Source organism: Schistocerca cancellata, chromosome 2 (assembly GCF_023864275.1).
Source record: "Schistocerca cancellata isolate TAMUIC-IGC-003103 chromosome 2, iqSchCanc2.1, whole genome shotgun sequence".
NCBI classification, from domain to species: domain Eukaryota; kingdom Metazoa; phylum Arthropoda; class Insecta; order Orthoptera; family Acrididae; genus Schistocerca; species Schistocerca cancellata.
Window position 1 is genome coordinate 427,299,160 of NC_064627.1, and position 15,709 is coordinate 427,314,868.

The window sequence follows — 15,709 nt, forward strand, 5'->3', positions numbered from 1 at the left end:
GTACTCGTACTACGTAATTCCCGTAAGGGGGAGGACATTTCTTAACAAGACAGCAATGCAATATCGTAATAGCAGAAATTTTTGACATTGGATTAACGTTGTAACAATTCACAAGCATTATAGAACAATTTGTATGTGGAAAGTGTTTAATTCTAGGGTCCGTTGTGCCTTACGCCAAGTATAGCACAGAGATCGAATTATTGTCGTAAGACAGCCAATGATCACTTCAGTATAGATGCACACCATGCTCGAACTCTCACGGGAATCGGCGAAATACAGCGAAAAATAAGAAGAATGGGTGGGACACTATGTAAGTAATGTGTGGCTAAATTTAGAATCTGTCTCTGATAGCAACCGTACTATGCTGATCTGTGCAGCTGCGATGACCACTATGTCTAACTGACTCAGTGTCAGATCATCTACCTAACAAGCAGGACACCTGGGTTTGAATCCCGCTCTGGCACAAATATTCGATTTTCCTCATTGATTTCAATTAGTGGTCACTCGCAGCCAATGTCTGTAATTTCCTTGTTTTTTAACAATAATAAGTGACATAAAGGAAGTGTGATATGACTGCAGTTAAAAGCATTCGCAGAGTACAGCGAATGATGTTACGAGCAGGTAGCCAGCCGCGACATGTGGACCTCTGTGGCGCCGGTGCTGCTGCTGAGTGCTGCTGCCGCCGCCTCTCAGCCGCCAGACGTGGCGGCCGCCTCTGCGCGGCTGCTGCTGCGCGACGCGTACCCCGTGTGGCAGCCGCGGTCTGCGCCGCGCGACTCTGGCCGCCGGCTGATGCTGACGCCGCTGCTGGAGGCGGGGCTGGACGCGGCGGCGCGCAGGCTGTGCCAGGTGCGCGGCGACCGCTTCCCCGCCGACACGCCCAGCTACTCGGGCTTCCTCACCGTCGACAAGCAGCGCGACGCACACCTCTTCTTCTGGTTCTTCCCCGCCAAGGTACGCCGCCGGTACCTTTACCGGTGCAAAGAGTTGGACGAGATAATGTGTACATAATACGCTTCAGGAAATTTTATACACTGCTGTGACAAATGTCATGGGATAGCGATATGCACATTCACAGATGGCGGCAGTACCACGTACACAAGGTATAAAAGGGCAGTGCTTTGGTAGAGCTGTCATTTGTACTCAGGTAAAAAACCGTCGTGTGACTAGGACCTCCCGTCGGGTGCAAGTCTTTCGATTTGACGTCACTTCGTCGACTTGCGCGTCGATGGCGATGAAATAATGATCATTAGGAACACAGCACCCAGTCCCTGAGCGGAGAAAATCTCTGACCCAACCGGGAATCGAACCCGTGCCCTTAGGATTGACATTCTGTCGCGCTGGCAACTCAGCTACCGGGGCGGACTGTACTCAGGTGAGTCATGTTAAATGGTTTCCGACGTGATTATGGCCGCACGGCGGGAATCAACAGACCTCTAACGTGCAAAAGAGCTAGACCATTGGGTCATTCCATTTCGGAAATCGTTAGGAAATTCAATATTCCGAGATATACAGTGTAAAGTCTGCCGATAGTACCAAATTTCAGTCATTACATCTCACCAATGGCCAAAGCAGTCACCGACAGCCTTCACTTAGCGACCGATAGCAGCGGTGTTTGCATAGAGTTTTCATTGCTAACACACAAGCAACACTGCGTCAAAACCCGCATACATCAATGTAGGGCGTACGACGAACGTATCCGTTAGGACAGTGCTACGAAATTTGGCGTAAATTAGCTATGTTAGAAGACGACGGACGCGAGTGCGTTTGCTAATAGCACAATATATGGTTCAAATGGTCCCCTAAGACTTAGAACTACTTAAACCTAACTAAGCTAAGGACATCACACACATCCGTGGCCGAGGCAGGATTCGAACCTGCGGTCACGCGGTTCCAGACACCTCACGACGCCTCACCTGGGCTCGTGTCCATATCGGCTGGGCCCTAGACGACTGGAAGACCGTGGAGTGATCAGATGAGTCCCAACTGCAGTTCCTAGCAGCTTCAACAAAGCGCTGTGCAAGATGGTGGTGACTCCATAATGGTGTGGGCTGTGTTTACATTGAATGAACTCGGCCCTCTTGTCCAACTGAACCGATCGTTGACTAGAAGTGATTATGTTCGGATACTTGGTGATCATTTGCAGCCATTCATGAACTTCATGTTGCCAAACAACGATGGAATTTTTATGAATGACAATGCGCCATTTCACCGTGCCACAGTTGTTCGCTATTAATCTGAAGAACATTCTCGACATTTCGAGTGAATGATTTGCTCAACAAGATCTCCCGACATGAATACCATCGAATATTGATGGGACATAATTGAGAGCTCAATTCGTGAACAAAATCCTACACTGGCAACATTTTCGCATCATAGGTACTTACAGAAGCAGCATGTCTCAATATTTGTGCAGGTGACTTCCAACGACTTGTTCAGTCCATGCAACGTCAGGTTGCTGCACTAGTCCGGGAGAAAGCAGTTCCGACACGATTCTAGGAGGCATCCCATGACTTTTGTCACCTCAGTGTACATAGGAAACGAGTATCGGCGATCACTGGAACTTGAAAAGGAACAGAAAAGAATATCCTTTTTACTTAATTCCACGCATTTGGGAGAACATAAAAATGTAGAACACATATTTGTGTACTGTGATCCATAGAACATGGGAAATGCCTTTAGAACAACCGGAAAAAGAGAGAGAAGCGAGTGGCCGCGCTGCCGTTGGAGCCCCGCCGCCATGCTGACCAAGGCAGCGGCAGGAGCTGCCCAACCGTTATGCCGTACAGTCGATAAACTGGCGCCGTCTAGCGTTTTGTCAGCATCTCCTACTACCTCTTCATTGTGGAAGGAATGTTATTACAATAAATGCCATGATACTATCAGAAACCTACACTTAGTATTACTTAGAAACTTTCATGTTTCTAGTAGTTTTTTTAAGTAACATGAAATTAAACATAAACATCAATAAAAGTTCAAATAAAACAATTATCTGCGTCAGGCAACCCTTTTGTGTTTCATTCCACGACTTGTTTCAATACCGTACGCTCTCACCTTCAGGTGGAACAATGAAATTATTTTACATTTTTGCACGCTGGATACAGGCAGTTGTTTGTTGTGCTGTCATTTTGTTACAAAAACGTATAACAGGCACAAGTTAGCTTAATATGGCACTACGATTATAAATTTTAAACCATAATAGGTTACTTACTATCTGTTATAGTCCACAGAACCCTGTAGTTATTCATAAATATACATTTTCAACTTAATGTGTCTCACAGAGCACGAACTAATAACGTAAACAAAACGAAGATTATAACGATGTAATTATACAGTGAATTTCCTCAGAGATCATTCATTACTGGCTTACATTGTGGACTACACACAGGTGTAACAATTATAAAATTGTTTCATTCTTTACATCTTGTTGAAAGTATTACTACTGTAAACCTACGACAGGGAAGACGTCAATAAACGTAAAATAAAAAACACAAAATGTAAAACTTGCGCACTTAATATCAACATAATCGAATTATTACTGTTGCTGTGCAATGCTTTGGGTATTGTCTTTGATTAAGGGCACACAGAAAGTGGAAAGAGTTGTAGTTTGTCATTTAGTATTTCTGTGAAGCTCTTAAAGAAGCTCGTTACCACTGTCTCAACTTTTCATTTAGCGTTTTCTTTTGCGAAAGAAAATTTCCAGTTCCACATAAAGACTGAGTTTGCGCCCTTTGTTTATTTTGTGAAATATTATTACATTGTCCTCTATGTTATCAAAGGAAAATGTTATTATTGGTTAGTGTTTTGTGAGACAAATTAAGTTAAAAATGTATATTTATGACGGACCGCATGGTTCTGTGCACTGAAACACATCGTAAGTACCTCTCGAAACGCTTCGTAGGATGAAATAAAAAGATCGACTAACGCATATAATTGTTTTATTTGAACTTTTACTGTCATTAACAGTTCGACTTGGACGCCATAAGGTTATAAACACCACCACGCACGGCCTAGGCCTTAGCTCTATTCCGAATGGCTGACTACTGCCTGTTAGGCAGTAAGAGGAGTGATCTATGATCGTGGGACATATTATCTCCCTCCCACCCATCCCCTCAACCGTTGTTGCAGTAGATGAATCGTGGTAACGGCGCTGCTTCTTTATTCAAGCAGCTCCTCATTTAGCCTCTCGAAGCTGAGCGGATCTTGTTCCTGACATTCCTATCTTAGAAAAATCCGACGATGTACCGATGATCTTGCCGCACCGAAACGAGGCCCACGAGAAAGACAGGCCGTGGCGCGTACACCACATGACACTGTAGGTCATACGAGCGTCAGTAGACGTCTCCGGCGGGAAATGAGTAACTATTTCAGGAAAGTATAATGCTTGACCGCTCAGTTAAAGGCTCACGATAACACACGAGAAGTTTAACACTCTTAGTGGGTACATTTTCAATTACATATTGATTTCCCGCGAACCCTGCACCGAGCCGAGCTTACGCGAAGAGCGGCGGAGAAGCCGACTAGTGGGACGTCACAAGTTCGTTGCAGGGCCCGTATGTCTCGTTCGCTCCACACCGACAATATTGACGCAGACCATTCGGCTACGGAGTCGGTCTTTCGTGAAAGTTCATATCATAAAATTTTACCTTGATGTTTCAACGTATGTTTAGTTCTTCTGTATAGATATTTGTTTCTTCCAACAAACTCTTAAAAAGATCTTCTAATTGAAAGAACTATGTTAATCAAGACTGCACTGTAAACATTTCCAGCTTTTCGTCAGAAATACTGCTCTTGCTCGTGAGGAGGTGGATAATAGTCCTCGTGCAGCACACACCCTACGGTGTTTCGAGTCTGACAAAGCATCACATGACAGCTGTCTGACGCTCCATTCTGTCGGTATTCGTTTTTAGAATGAAATTTTCGCTCTACAGCAGAGTGTGCGCTTATATGAAACTTCCTGGCAAATTAAAACTGTGTGCCGGACCGAGACTCGAACTCGGGACCTTTGCCTTTCTGGGGCAAGTGCTCTACCGACTGAGCTACCCAAGCACGACTCACGCCCTCTCCTCACAGCTGTAATTCCGCCATTACATCGTCTCCTACCTTCCAAACTTCACAGAAGCTCTTCTGCGAACCTTGCAGAACTAGCACTCCTGGAAGAAAGGATATGCGGAGACGTGGTGGTGGTGGTGGTTAGTGTTTAACGTCCCGTCGACAACGAGGTCATTAGAGACGGAGCGCAAGCTAGGGTTAGGGAGGGATTGGGAAGGAAATCGACCGTGCCCTTTCAAAGGAACCATCCCGGCATTTGCCTGAAACGATTTAGGGAAATCACGGAAAACCTAGATCAGAATGGCCGGAGACGGGATTGAACCGTCGTCCTCCCGAATGCGAGTCCAGTGTGCTAACCACTGCGCCACCTCGCTCGGTCGGAGACATGGTTTAGCCACAGCCTGAGGGATGTTTCTAGAATGAAATTTTCACTCAGTATTCGTTTACTCGTTTATGTGGTCCCAGATCAGTAGAGTTGACAAAGTAAAATACATATTATTTTCATTTTCTTCACTACTAGTGTCTAATGTAGCTTAAGCACATAAAACTTTTAGCCTTTTAACTTTTTCTGTGATTGTGTTAAAATATCATATTAAGCGTACAAAACAACAAGAAGTCAGTTACTATATCGACCACAAAGCCTAAATTTCGGAGCATGCCTTACTCCTCATTTTAACTTACTAATGCCAAGTTCGCGTTAGGGAGGTTTTAAGATATTGTTGTTCAACTTACATGTCGAAGAAGCAAAGAAAATTTTCGCGAGAGACATACAGGTAGAAGGAAAAGAGATACCAATGTTAAGGTTCTCAGGTTACGTAGCTTTGCTGGCCGGACGGAAGGGGCGCTCATAAGGCCTTCTGAAACGAATTTGTGGCTCATTTCCCGCGGAGTATCGCTCAAGTGCAAATAAAGCAAAGACTAATGTAATGCAAAGTAGTAGAAAGGAGGTTTCCTAAAAATCAAAAGTGGCAGCGATGCAGTAGTGGAAGAAGCTACAGTACTCACCTACAGGTGTTTAGCAAAAGCTTGGAAACGCCGCGAGAAATGCATCTTTCAACATAAATGCACATGCTAGCCAGGCCTGCAGGTTAAACTGTTATATTTGATCACGAACGTCACCTGTGCTACGTCCTCAATACGGCTGCAAGCGTAAGCCGTGGTCTGAACAGTGCGCTGTATAGTTGTGAATACATTATATAGGAGCTCAATCAATTAGAAAGTGGGAAAATGGTTGATCCTCGTGTGGCGGGTACTTCCTTAACCAAGACAGCCCGTTTAATGTTTCGAGCGGTGCCGCGCCGAAGATTTATACCGCATGCTGTGAAAGCAGAGAACCGTCGTCCGCTAAGTCACATCGCGGACGAAAGTGTGTGTTCAGTGATCGAGACACTCATTGAAGATAACTGGGACAAAAAATAAGAGGACGACAGCTGCAGATGTCACTCAGAACTGTCTGTCGTATTCTCAAAGAAAGCAATACGAAGGGAGCACTAAAAGAAGAGAATTGCAGAACTATCTGCAATTCCAGTCAGATATATAAATGTCCCAAACAGGAAAACGTGGTGCCGAAGCCATGAATCCTGGACTATGGAACATTGGAAGAAAGTCATTTGGTCGGATGAGTATTATTTCACACTGTACCCAAAATGGCGGAGTTTAAGTCTCAACAGTGAAACATGGCGGGGGTTCGCTGATGCTTTGGACAGCCATACATCATAGTATTACATGGGCCACATGCTTACTCCGCAAGGTCGCATTACTGCCACGGATCATATCACCATTTTGGCTGGTCAAGTCCACCCCATATACAAAGTTTGTACTCTACTGGTGACGCTGTGTTGTAACACTAGAGAGCCCTTCTCACACAGGTAATGTTGTCCAGGAAAGGTTTTGTGAGCAGGAAGATGAATTGTTGCAATTCCCCTGGCTTCGACAGTCATCGGATCTCAGCACTGTTGAGTCATTGCAGTTTAATTTGGAGAGAAGGGTGCGTGATCGCTATAGACCTCCATCATCGTTACCTGCAGTTTCCACTATTTTGCAGGGATAATGTTAAAAGATTCCCTTGACAACCATGCAGGACCTGAATTTATTATACCGAGACGACTGGGGGTTATTTTGAATACCAAATTATTTCCAAACCGCACTAGGCACCGTAATGTATTGTGTTTCTGGCGTTTCATTGTTTTTGGCCCTCTCCTGTCTGTAGGAAGCCAGATTGTACAAAATGGCCGAGACGAGAAAGATGTTCGATGTCGACTGGCATAAGCAGAGTAAGCTTTCTTAAATGAAAGAGCCTCTTTGGTATCAGATATTGGTGCAGAAGTGAGGAACAAGTTTCTGGGAGTGTACATCTCAAGTGCAACATTACATGGAAGTGAAATGTAGATCATGGAAATCCGGAGAGGGATAAACTTGGATGAATTTCAAGTGTGATACTATCAAAGAATGTTAAAAACTAACTGACGTATAAAATATAACATGAAGACATACTACAGAGAAGAGAAGAGGAAATAATTCAATGGAAGAGGGGGCAATTTAATGTAAGATGCAAGATGTGTTGTGGTATCCAAGAACAGTTAATTTTTTGCTGCAAGGAGCAGTAAAGGAAAACGTAATACAAGCAGAAATAAGCTAGAATATGAAATATAGGTTGTTGAGCATCTTGACTTTAGTACACTACTCGCCATTGAAATTGCTAAACCACGAAGAAGACGTGCTACAGACGCGAAATATAACCGACAGGAAGAAGATGCTGTGATATGCAAATGATTAGCTTTTCAGAGCATTCACGCAAGGTTGGCGCCGGTGGCGACACCTGTAACGTGCTGACATGAGGAAAGTTTCCAACCGATTTTCATACACAAACAGTAGTTAACCGGCGTTGCCTGGAGAAACGTTGTTGTGATGCCTCGTGTAAGGAGGAGAAATGCGTGCCATCACGTTTCCGATTTTAGTAAAGGTCGGATTGTAGACTATCGCGATTGCGGTTTAACGTATGGCGACATTGCTGCTCGCATTGGTCGAGACCCAATCACTGTTAGTAGAATATGGAATCGGTTGGTTCAGGAGGGTAATACGGAACGCCGTCCTGGATCCCAACGGCCTCGTATCACTAGCAGTCGAGATAACAGGCATCTTATCCGCTTGGCTGTAACGGATCGTGGAGCCACGTCTCAATCCCTGAGTCAACAGATGGGGTCGTTTGCAAGACAACAATCATCTGCACGAACAGTTTGATGACGTTTGCAGCAGCATAGACTAACAGCTCGGAGACCATGGCTACGGCTACCCATGACTCTGCACAGACAGGAGCGCCTGCGATGGTGTACTCAACGACGAACCTGTGTGCACGAATGGCAAAACGTCATTTTTTCGGATGAATCCAGGTTCTGTTTACAGTATCATGATGGTCGCATCCTTGTTTGGCGACATTGCGGTGAACGCACATTGGAAGCTCGTATTCGTCATTGCCATACTGGCATATCACTCGGCGTGATGGTGTGGGGTGCCATTGGTTACACGGTTCGGTCACCTCTTTTTCGCATTGACGGCACTTTGAACAGTGGACGTTACATTTCAGATGTGTTACGACCCGTGGCTCTACACTTCATTCGATCCCTGCGAAACCCTACATTTCAGCAGGACAATGCACGTCCGCATGTTGCAGGTCCTGTACGGGCCTTTCTGGATACAGAAAATGTTCGACTGCTGCCCTGGCCAGCACATTCTCCAGATCTCTCACCAATTGAAAACGTCTGGTAAATGGTGGCCGAGCAACTGGCTCGTCACAATACCCAGTCACTACTTTTGATGAACTGTGGTATCGTGTTGAAGCTGCATGGGCAGCTGTAGCTGTACACGCCATGCAAGCTCTGTTTGACTCAATGCCCAGGCGTATCAAGGCCGCTATTACGGCAAGAGGTGGTTGTTCTGGGTACTGATTTTTCAGCATCTATGCACCCAAATTGCGTGAAAATGTAATCACATGTCAGTTTTAGTATAATATGTTTGTCCAATGAATACCTGTTTATCATCTACCGTTCTTCTTGGTGTAGCAATTTTAATGGCCAGTACAGATGAAAAAATTCGTATAAGATAGGAGAAGCTGCAAGACAAAAACTAACCACTCTAAAAGACTGATTTTCTTGGTGTATTCATTTCAGTAGTAAATCAACTAGGTTTACCTAGAGGTGCTGAGCATTTCGACGGCCTACTGGATTCATAAGGAAATGCGATTTCGATGTTGAATAATAAAGCAATCGAAAGAAAATATGTTCTCTTCACATTCTTGTGGCATTTTCTGGGATATGTTGATTTTGATTCGCATGCTAAGTCCATGATGCTTCATAAACGTGTTGCAGCAACCAACTTCACGCTTCAAGTCTGTTCTACATCTACATCTACATTTATACTCCACAAGCCACCCAACGGTGTGTGGCGGAGGGCACTTTACGTGCCACTGTCATTACCTCCCTTTTCTGTTCCAGTCGCGTATGGTTCGCGGGAAGAACGACTGTCTGAAAGCCTCCGTGCGCGCTTGAATCTCTCTAATTTTACATTCGTGATCTCCTCGGGAGGTATAAGTAGGGGGAAGCAATATATTCGATACCTCATCCAGAAACGCACCCTCTCGAAACCTGGACAGCAAGCTACACCGCGTTGCGGAGCGCCTCTCTTGCTGAGGCTGCCACTTGAGTTTGCTAAACATCTCCGTAACGCTATCACGGTTACCAAATAACTCTGTGACGAAACGTGCCGCTCTTCTTTGGATCTTCTCTATCTCCTCCGTCAACCCGATCTGGTACGGATCCCACACTGATGAGCAATACTCAAGTATAGGTCGAACGAGTGTTTTGTAAGCCACCTTCTTTGTTGATGGACTACATTTTCTAAGGACTCTCCCAATGAATCTCAACCTGGTACCCGCCTTACCAACAATTAATTTTATATGATCATTCCACTTCAAATCGTTCTGCACGCATACTCCCAGATATTTTACAGAAGTAACTGCTACCAGTGTTTGTTCCGCTATCATATAATCATACAATAAAGGATCCTTCTTTCTATGTATTCGCAATACATTACATTTGTCTATGTTAAGGGCCAGTTGCCACTCCCTGCACCAAGTGCCTATCCACTGCAGATCTTCCTGCATTTCGCTGCAATTTTCTAATACTGCAACTTCTCTGTATACTACAGCATCATCCGCGAAAAGCTGCATGGAACTTCCGACACTATCTACTAGGTCATTTATATATACTGTGAAAAGCAATGGTCCCATAACACTCCCCTGTGGCACCCCAGAGGTTACTTTAACGTCTGTAGACGTCTCTCCATTGATAACAAAATGCAGTGTTCTGTTTGCCAAAAACTCTTCAATCCAACCACACAGCTGGTCTGATATTCCGTAGGCTCTTACTTTGTTTATCAGGCGACAGTGCGGAACTGTATGGAACGCCTTCCGGAAGTCAAGAAAAATAGCATCTACCTGGGAGCCTGTATCTAATATTTTCTGGGTCTCATGAACAAATAAAGCGAGTTGGGTCTCACACGATCGCTGTTTCCGGAATCCATGTTGATTCTTACAGAGTTGATTCTGGGTTTCCAAAAACGACATGATACTCGAGCAAAAAACATGTTCTAAAATTCTACAACAGATCGACGTCAGAGATATAGGTCTATAGTTTTGCTCATCTGCTGTAGCGCTAGCTTACGAGCGTGTACTGGAATCATTTTTGTGTCTTGTCGACTGCCATTTTGACGGTATTCTTGAATCCATTTCAATACCTCATCTTCTAGATTTGGCCATTTTACATTCAGTCCTTTATTTGCACATTGACTGTACCTCATTTTTTTCAGTTCATCTTTACTAGCCCGCGAATCGCGAATGGCTTTTTCCTGTTGGTGGAGGGCCGAAATGCCGCTCATCTGCTGCGTTTCCATGTTTTTCTGCATGTGCTGTTACTTGCAGTTTACAACCGTTTTTTTCCATTACGAAACTAGCTACTAACAAAAATATCGTACTGTTACCGATAATACGGATCACTTTCAATTCAAATGACGCAACATAGGGTAGACAGTGTTCTGGGTTTGTGATGACGGGGAGGGACGGAGACAGTGTTATTGAGATTGTGAATCCCCGCAACTCATGTTCGTCGTATTGGTGCACTGCTGCTTCCAGTTGAATATAATGTTGGCAGATGGAGTTAGGTTTCCCGTGGTATCGAATATATGGCCATTTTTAAGGCTGGCGGAGATTTTAAATCACATTGGACATTATTATCTTAATTTCGAGTATAGTTCCTGAATTTTGGAGGCAGTTTTTTGAAAAAAAATGCATCTTATAGAAGGTAATGTATGTTAATCTAATTCCTAATTGGTTCGTAGTACAAAGGAGTTAAGTAACTACTACGAACACAATAATCGTCCCGCAGTTAATTACGCGTAACGAGCTTCTGACAACCACGCACACTCCGGTGCTCGCGCTGTGACTATACGTTACAGACTTCCAGGGATGATGCAGAAAGGTAAATACACTACTGGTCATTAAAATTGCTACACTAATAAGAAATAAAGATCATAAACGGATATTCATTGGACAAATATATTATACTACAACTGACATGTGATTACGTTTTCACGCGATTTGGATGCATAGATCCTGAGAAATCAGTACCCAGAACAACCACCTCTGGCCGAAATAACGGCCTTGATACGCCTGGGCATTGAGTCAAACAGAGCTTGGATGGCGTGTACGGGTACAGCTGCCCATGCAGCTTCAACACGATACCACGGTTCATCAAGAGTAGTGACTGGTGTATTGTGACGAGCCAGTTGCTCGGCCACCATTTACCAGACGTTTTCAATTGGTGAGAGATCTGGAGAATGTGCTGTGCTGGCCAGGGAAGCAGTCGAACATTTTCTATATCCAGAAAGGCCCGTACATGACCTGCAACATGCGGTCGTGCATTATCCTGCTGAAATGTAGGGTTTCGCAGGGATCGAATGAAGGGTAGAGCCACGGATCGTAACACATCTGAAATGTAACGTCCACTGTTCAAAGTGCCGTCAGTGCGAACAAGAGGTGACCGAGACGTGTAACCAATGGCACCCCATACCATCATGCCGGGTGATACGCCAGTATGGCGATGACGAATACACGCTTCCAATGTGCGTTCACCGCGATGTCGCCAAACACGGAATCGACCATCATGATGCTGTAAACAGAACCTGGGTTCATCCGAAAAAATGACGTTTTGGCATTCGTGCACCCAGGATCGTCGTTGAGTACACCATCGCAGGCGCTCCTGTCTGTGACGCAGCTTCAGGGGTAACCGCAGCCATGGTCTCCGAGCTGATAGTCCATGCTGCTGCAAACGTCGTCGAACTGTTCGTGCATATGTTTTTTGTCCTGCAAACGTCCCCATCTGTTGACTCAGGGATCGAGACGTGTCTGCACGATCCGTTACAGCCATGCGGATAAGATGCCTGTCATCTCGACTGCTAGTGATAAGAGGCCGTTGGGATCCAGCACGGCGTTCCGTATTACCCTCCTGAACCAACCGATTCCATATTCTGCTAACAGTCATTGGATATCGACCAAAGCGAGCAGAAATTTCGCGATACGATAAACCGCAATCGCGATAGGCTATAATCCGACCTTTACTAAAATCGGAAAAGTGATGCCACGCATTTCTCCTCCTTACACGAGGCATCACAACAACGTTTCACCAGGCAACGCCGGTTAACTACTGTTTGTGTATGAAAATCGGTTGGAAACTTTGCTCATGTCAGCACGTTGTAGGTGTCGCCACCGGCGCCAACCTTGTGTGAATGCTCTGAAAAGCTAATCATTTGCATATCACAGCATCTTCTTCCTGTCGGTTAAATTTCGCGTCTGTAGCACGTCATCTTTGTGGTGCAGCAATTTTAATGACCAGTAGTGTATATAGCTGTTTGAGGTCGAGAAACGATCGAGTCGAACGTTGTGAGCGAATATCGTTGTGATATCTCTGAGAATGGAACACATGTAACGGTACTGCTGTAGCTAAGATAGTTGGCTAGGCAGTCCCGACGAGCACTTAGGTATAGAGGTTGGAACAGTAACTCAACTAATACACTGCAGATGGCATACTGTGTACTGACATGAGCAGTCCTGGTGTACAATGTCTGCACTGCCGTAGACTGCAGTCTGTGTTTACAGGTTGAAGTACTAACGTTTATCAGCCTTGAGCAAGTGATGTTGTACTCAGTAACGGATCTTGCAGACACTGTTTTCGTTTGTGGGCAAGCAGATGGAAGCAGCAGAGAAGCAGACCATATATCCGCTTAGAAGACTTCCACTTCAAACCATGTTACCAAGACTGGTCCAACGATTACGTGAAACAGGGCGATTGGCAGCAGATTACAATGACTGAAGAGGACGACGAACTACACAGACTCTCCGACTTAGACGATGCAGTGTTTTGCCCGAGTGCATGAGGCGCCTCAATCAGTACTCGATCAGTTGCACTTGAAATGAATGTTTCGCTGAGTGCTCTATGGGCAACGGCCTTGTGTATGAAAATCGGTTCCCGTGAGATGACCGAAGTTAAGCGCTCTTGGGCGTGGCCGTCACTTGGATGGGTGACCATCCAGCCGCTATGCGCTGTTGCCATTTTTCGGGGTGCACTCAGCCTCGTGATGTCAACTGAGGAGTTACTCGAGCGAATAGTAGCGGCTTCGGTCAAGAATACCATCACAACAACCGGGAGAGCGATGTGCTGACCCCACGCCCCTCCTGTCTGCATCCTCTTCTGAGGACGACACAGCGGTCGGATGGTCCCGGTAGACCACTCGTGGCCTGAAGACGGTGTGCTTAAGAGTACTCTGTGGTGAGTGTTACATGAAATGCAACTACATGCTGTCATGTCCTTAGTTGATAGACAAGTCATGTGAACGGTATTTAGAGTTAGAGTAAAGATGGAATTGTGGGTGTGACAGAAGAAGCAGCAAGAGGTGGACGATAGGAGCTGAATTGGCAAGCTTATGTGGATAAGTGAGAGAAAACAAGAAGAGAGAAGGCGAGCGGGACTTGTGCTGGGGGCCAGTGGATGGCCATGTAGGGAATGCGTTCGATCTCCTCCACACAGCCTCTGAAAGATAACTGAAGAATAACAAACCAATGTAGCCAACAGGCGATCTGAAGCCTCAGACCCTACGTCATGTCAGGGACTGGTGGGGTCTAAGAGGAAAGGTGAGCAAAGTGCTAGGACTGGGAGTCGAGTAGGCAGACAATAGAGACAGTGGGCAGATAGAAGCAGAGAGATTCAATGAGAAGCGGCCGCAGAAGGAGGCAGCCAGAGTGTTAGGCTGATATTGCTGGGTCGGAATTAGATAGCTGTAAACCTCCGCTGATCTTAGATTCCGAAGAGGGTTTCAATTATCAAACGAAACAGTAAAATACAGTCACTGTATCTGTGGAAGGACTTTCGCGAGGTGGCACCTCAGCTGGAAAGGTCAATTTGTACTAAAGATTCGGAATAAATTCGAAGTTAATTATTCCTTTTGAGTGATTATTCTGCTTGTCATCCTCCCATCTCCTACACCCACATCATTTTACGTCAGACATTCAGTTCTTCCTCTCAGTACGGTCAACCAACTGAATTCGCTGTAGCACATGTCCCTGTCGCTCAGTCCCTGGCAAACCTCACGCTCAGGATGCGAAAATCCCCAGAAAGTGAATGCTTTGACTCCTGCAAACTTCGGACCTCGTGTCATGTTCTGCCAATGGTTCTTGCATCGCCTTACAGTTGATCTTCGCATTACTGCGTATGTATTGTTTCCAGATGGTGCCTGTTTCACCAGAGATGGAATGTCACATAGTCACAAGAGTCATGTTTAGGCTGGAATATAATTGTGAAGAGCCATCAACACAGATTATCAACCAACGTGTCGGCACACATAGTCAGGGATTCCATATTAGACCCATTTCTTCTTCCTTTCCACTTAAATGCACCAGAGTACACAGTGTTAATCAGAGCCTCACTACCCAGGTTCCTGGAACGTACCCTACTTGCTAGTGGGCAACGGAAGTGGTTCCAACATGATGGAGCTCCATCTCGCTTTGGACTGAGGGTTCGTGAACACCTGTAGCAGATATTCCTGAAAAATGCATAGGCGGAGGAGATTCTCTTTTGTAGCCAGCAGTCACATGATCTCACCCCGCTTGATTTCCTCTTGGCCCATGGGAAAAGCCTTGTGTAAAGACGCCTGTCGGAGTAAGAAGTCTTGGCGAGAGATATCATTGCTTGCGACACTTTTCGGACGACACCAGGGTTTTTATAAGCGGTATCATCCATTATCTCAAAGTGATGTTTACCCTTGTCCATCATCCCTGAGCGTTTGTAAAATCATTACGGAATGGCGCTGTACAGAGGACGGGAAACTAAAGAGTGAGCAGTGCTTGTGGTGGAGGAAGTAGACTTTCCCAGAAGAACGCCTTACCTGCCGTACAGGGTGACATTATTTTAACGTACGGTTCCTGGGTTGGTTATATTAGTTACTAATTTCTGTATTCCGTATATTGTTATACGTTTAGTGGAAAATAGACACTCCGCAGCGTGCCTGAACACTGAGTTGCCATTCGTTTAAAAGGGGCGCTGCGGAACAGCTG

At 45.3% G+C, this 15,709-nt stretch overlaps 1 protein-coding gene and 1 non-coding gene across 2 annotated transcripts in view; one reads left to right on the plus strand and one right to left on the minus strand.

Annotated features, from left to right (window-relative positions):
• Positions 1-636: 636 nt before the first annotated feature.
• The window catches only part of LOC126154645 (venom serine carboxypeptidase-like), a 100,560-nt gene continuing 85,487 nt past the window's right edge, over positions 637-15,709 (plus strand). Inside the window, exons 1-2 of the mRNA XM_049916175.1 lie at positions 637-657; positions 757-954. Of these exons, the coding sequence (XP_049772132.1) occupies positions 637-657; positions 757-954 (219 nt within the window). The remainder of the gene's footprint in view (positions 658-756; positions 955-15,709) is intronic.
• On the minus strand, positions 4,976-5,050 carry Trnas-aga (transfer RNA serine (anticodon AGA)). Its single transcript has one exon. It is a non-coding gene; the product is annotated as a tRNA-Ser (tRNA).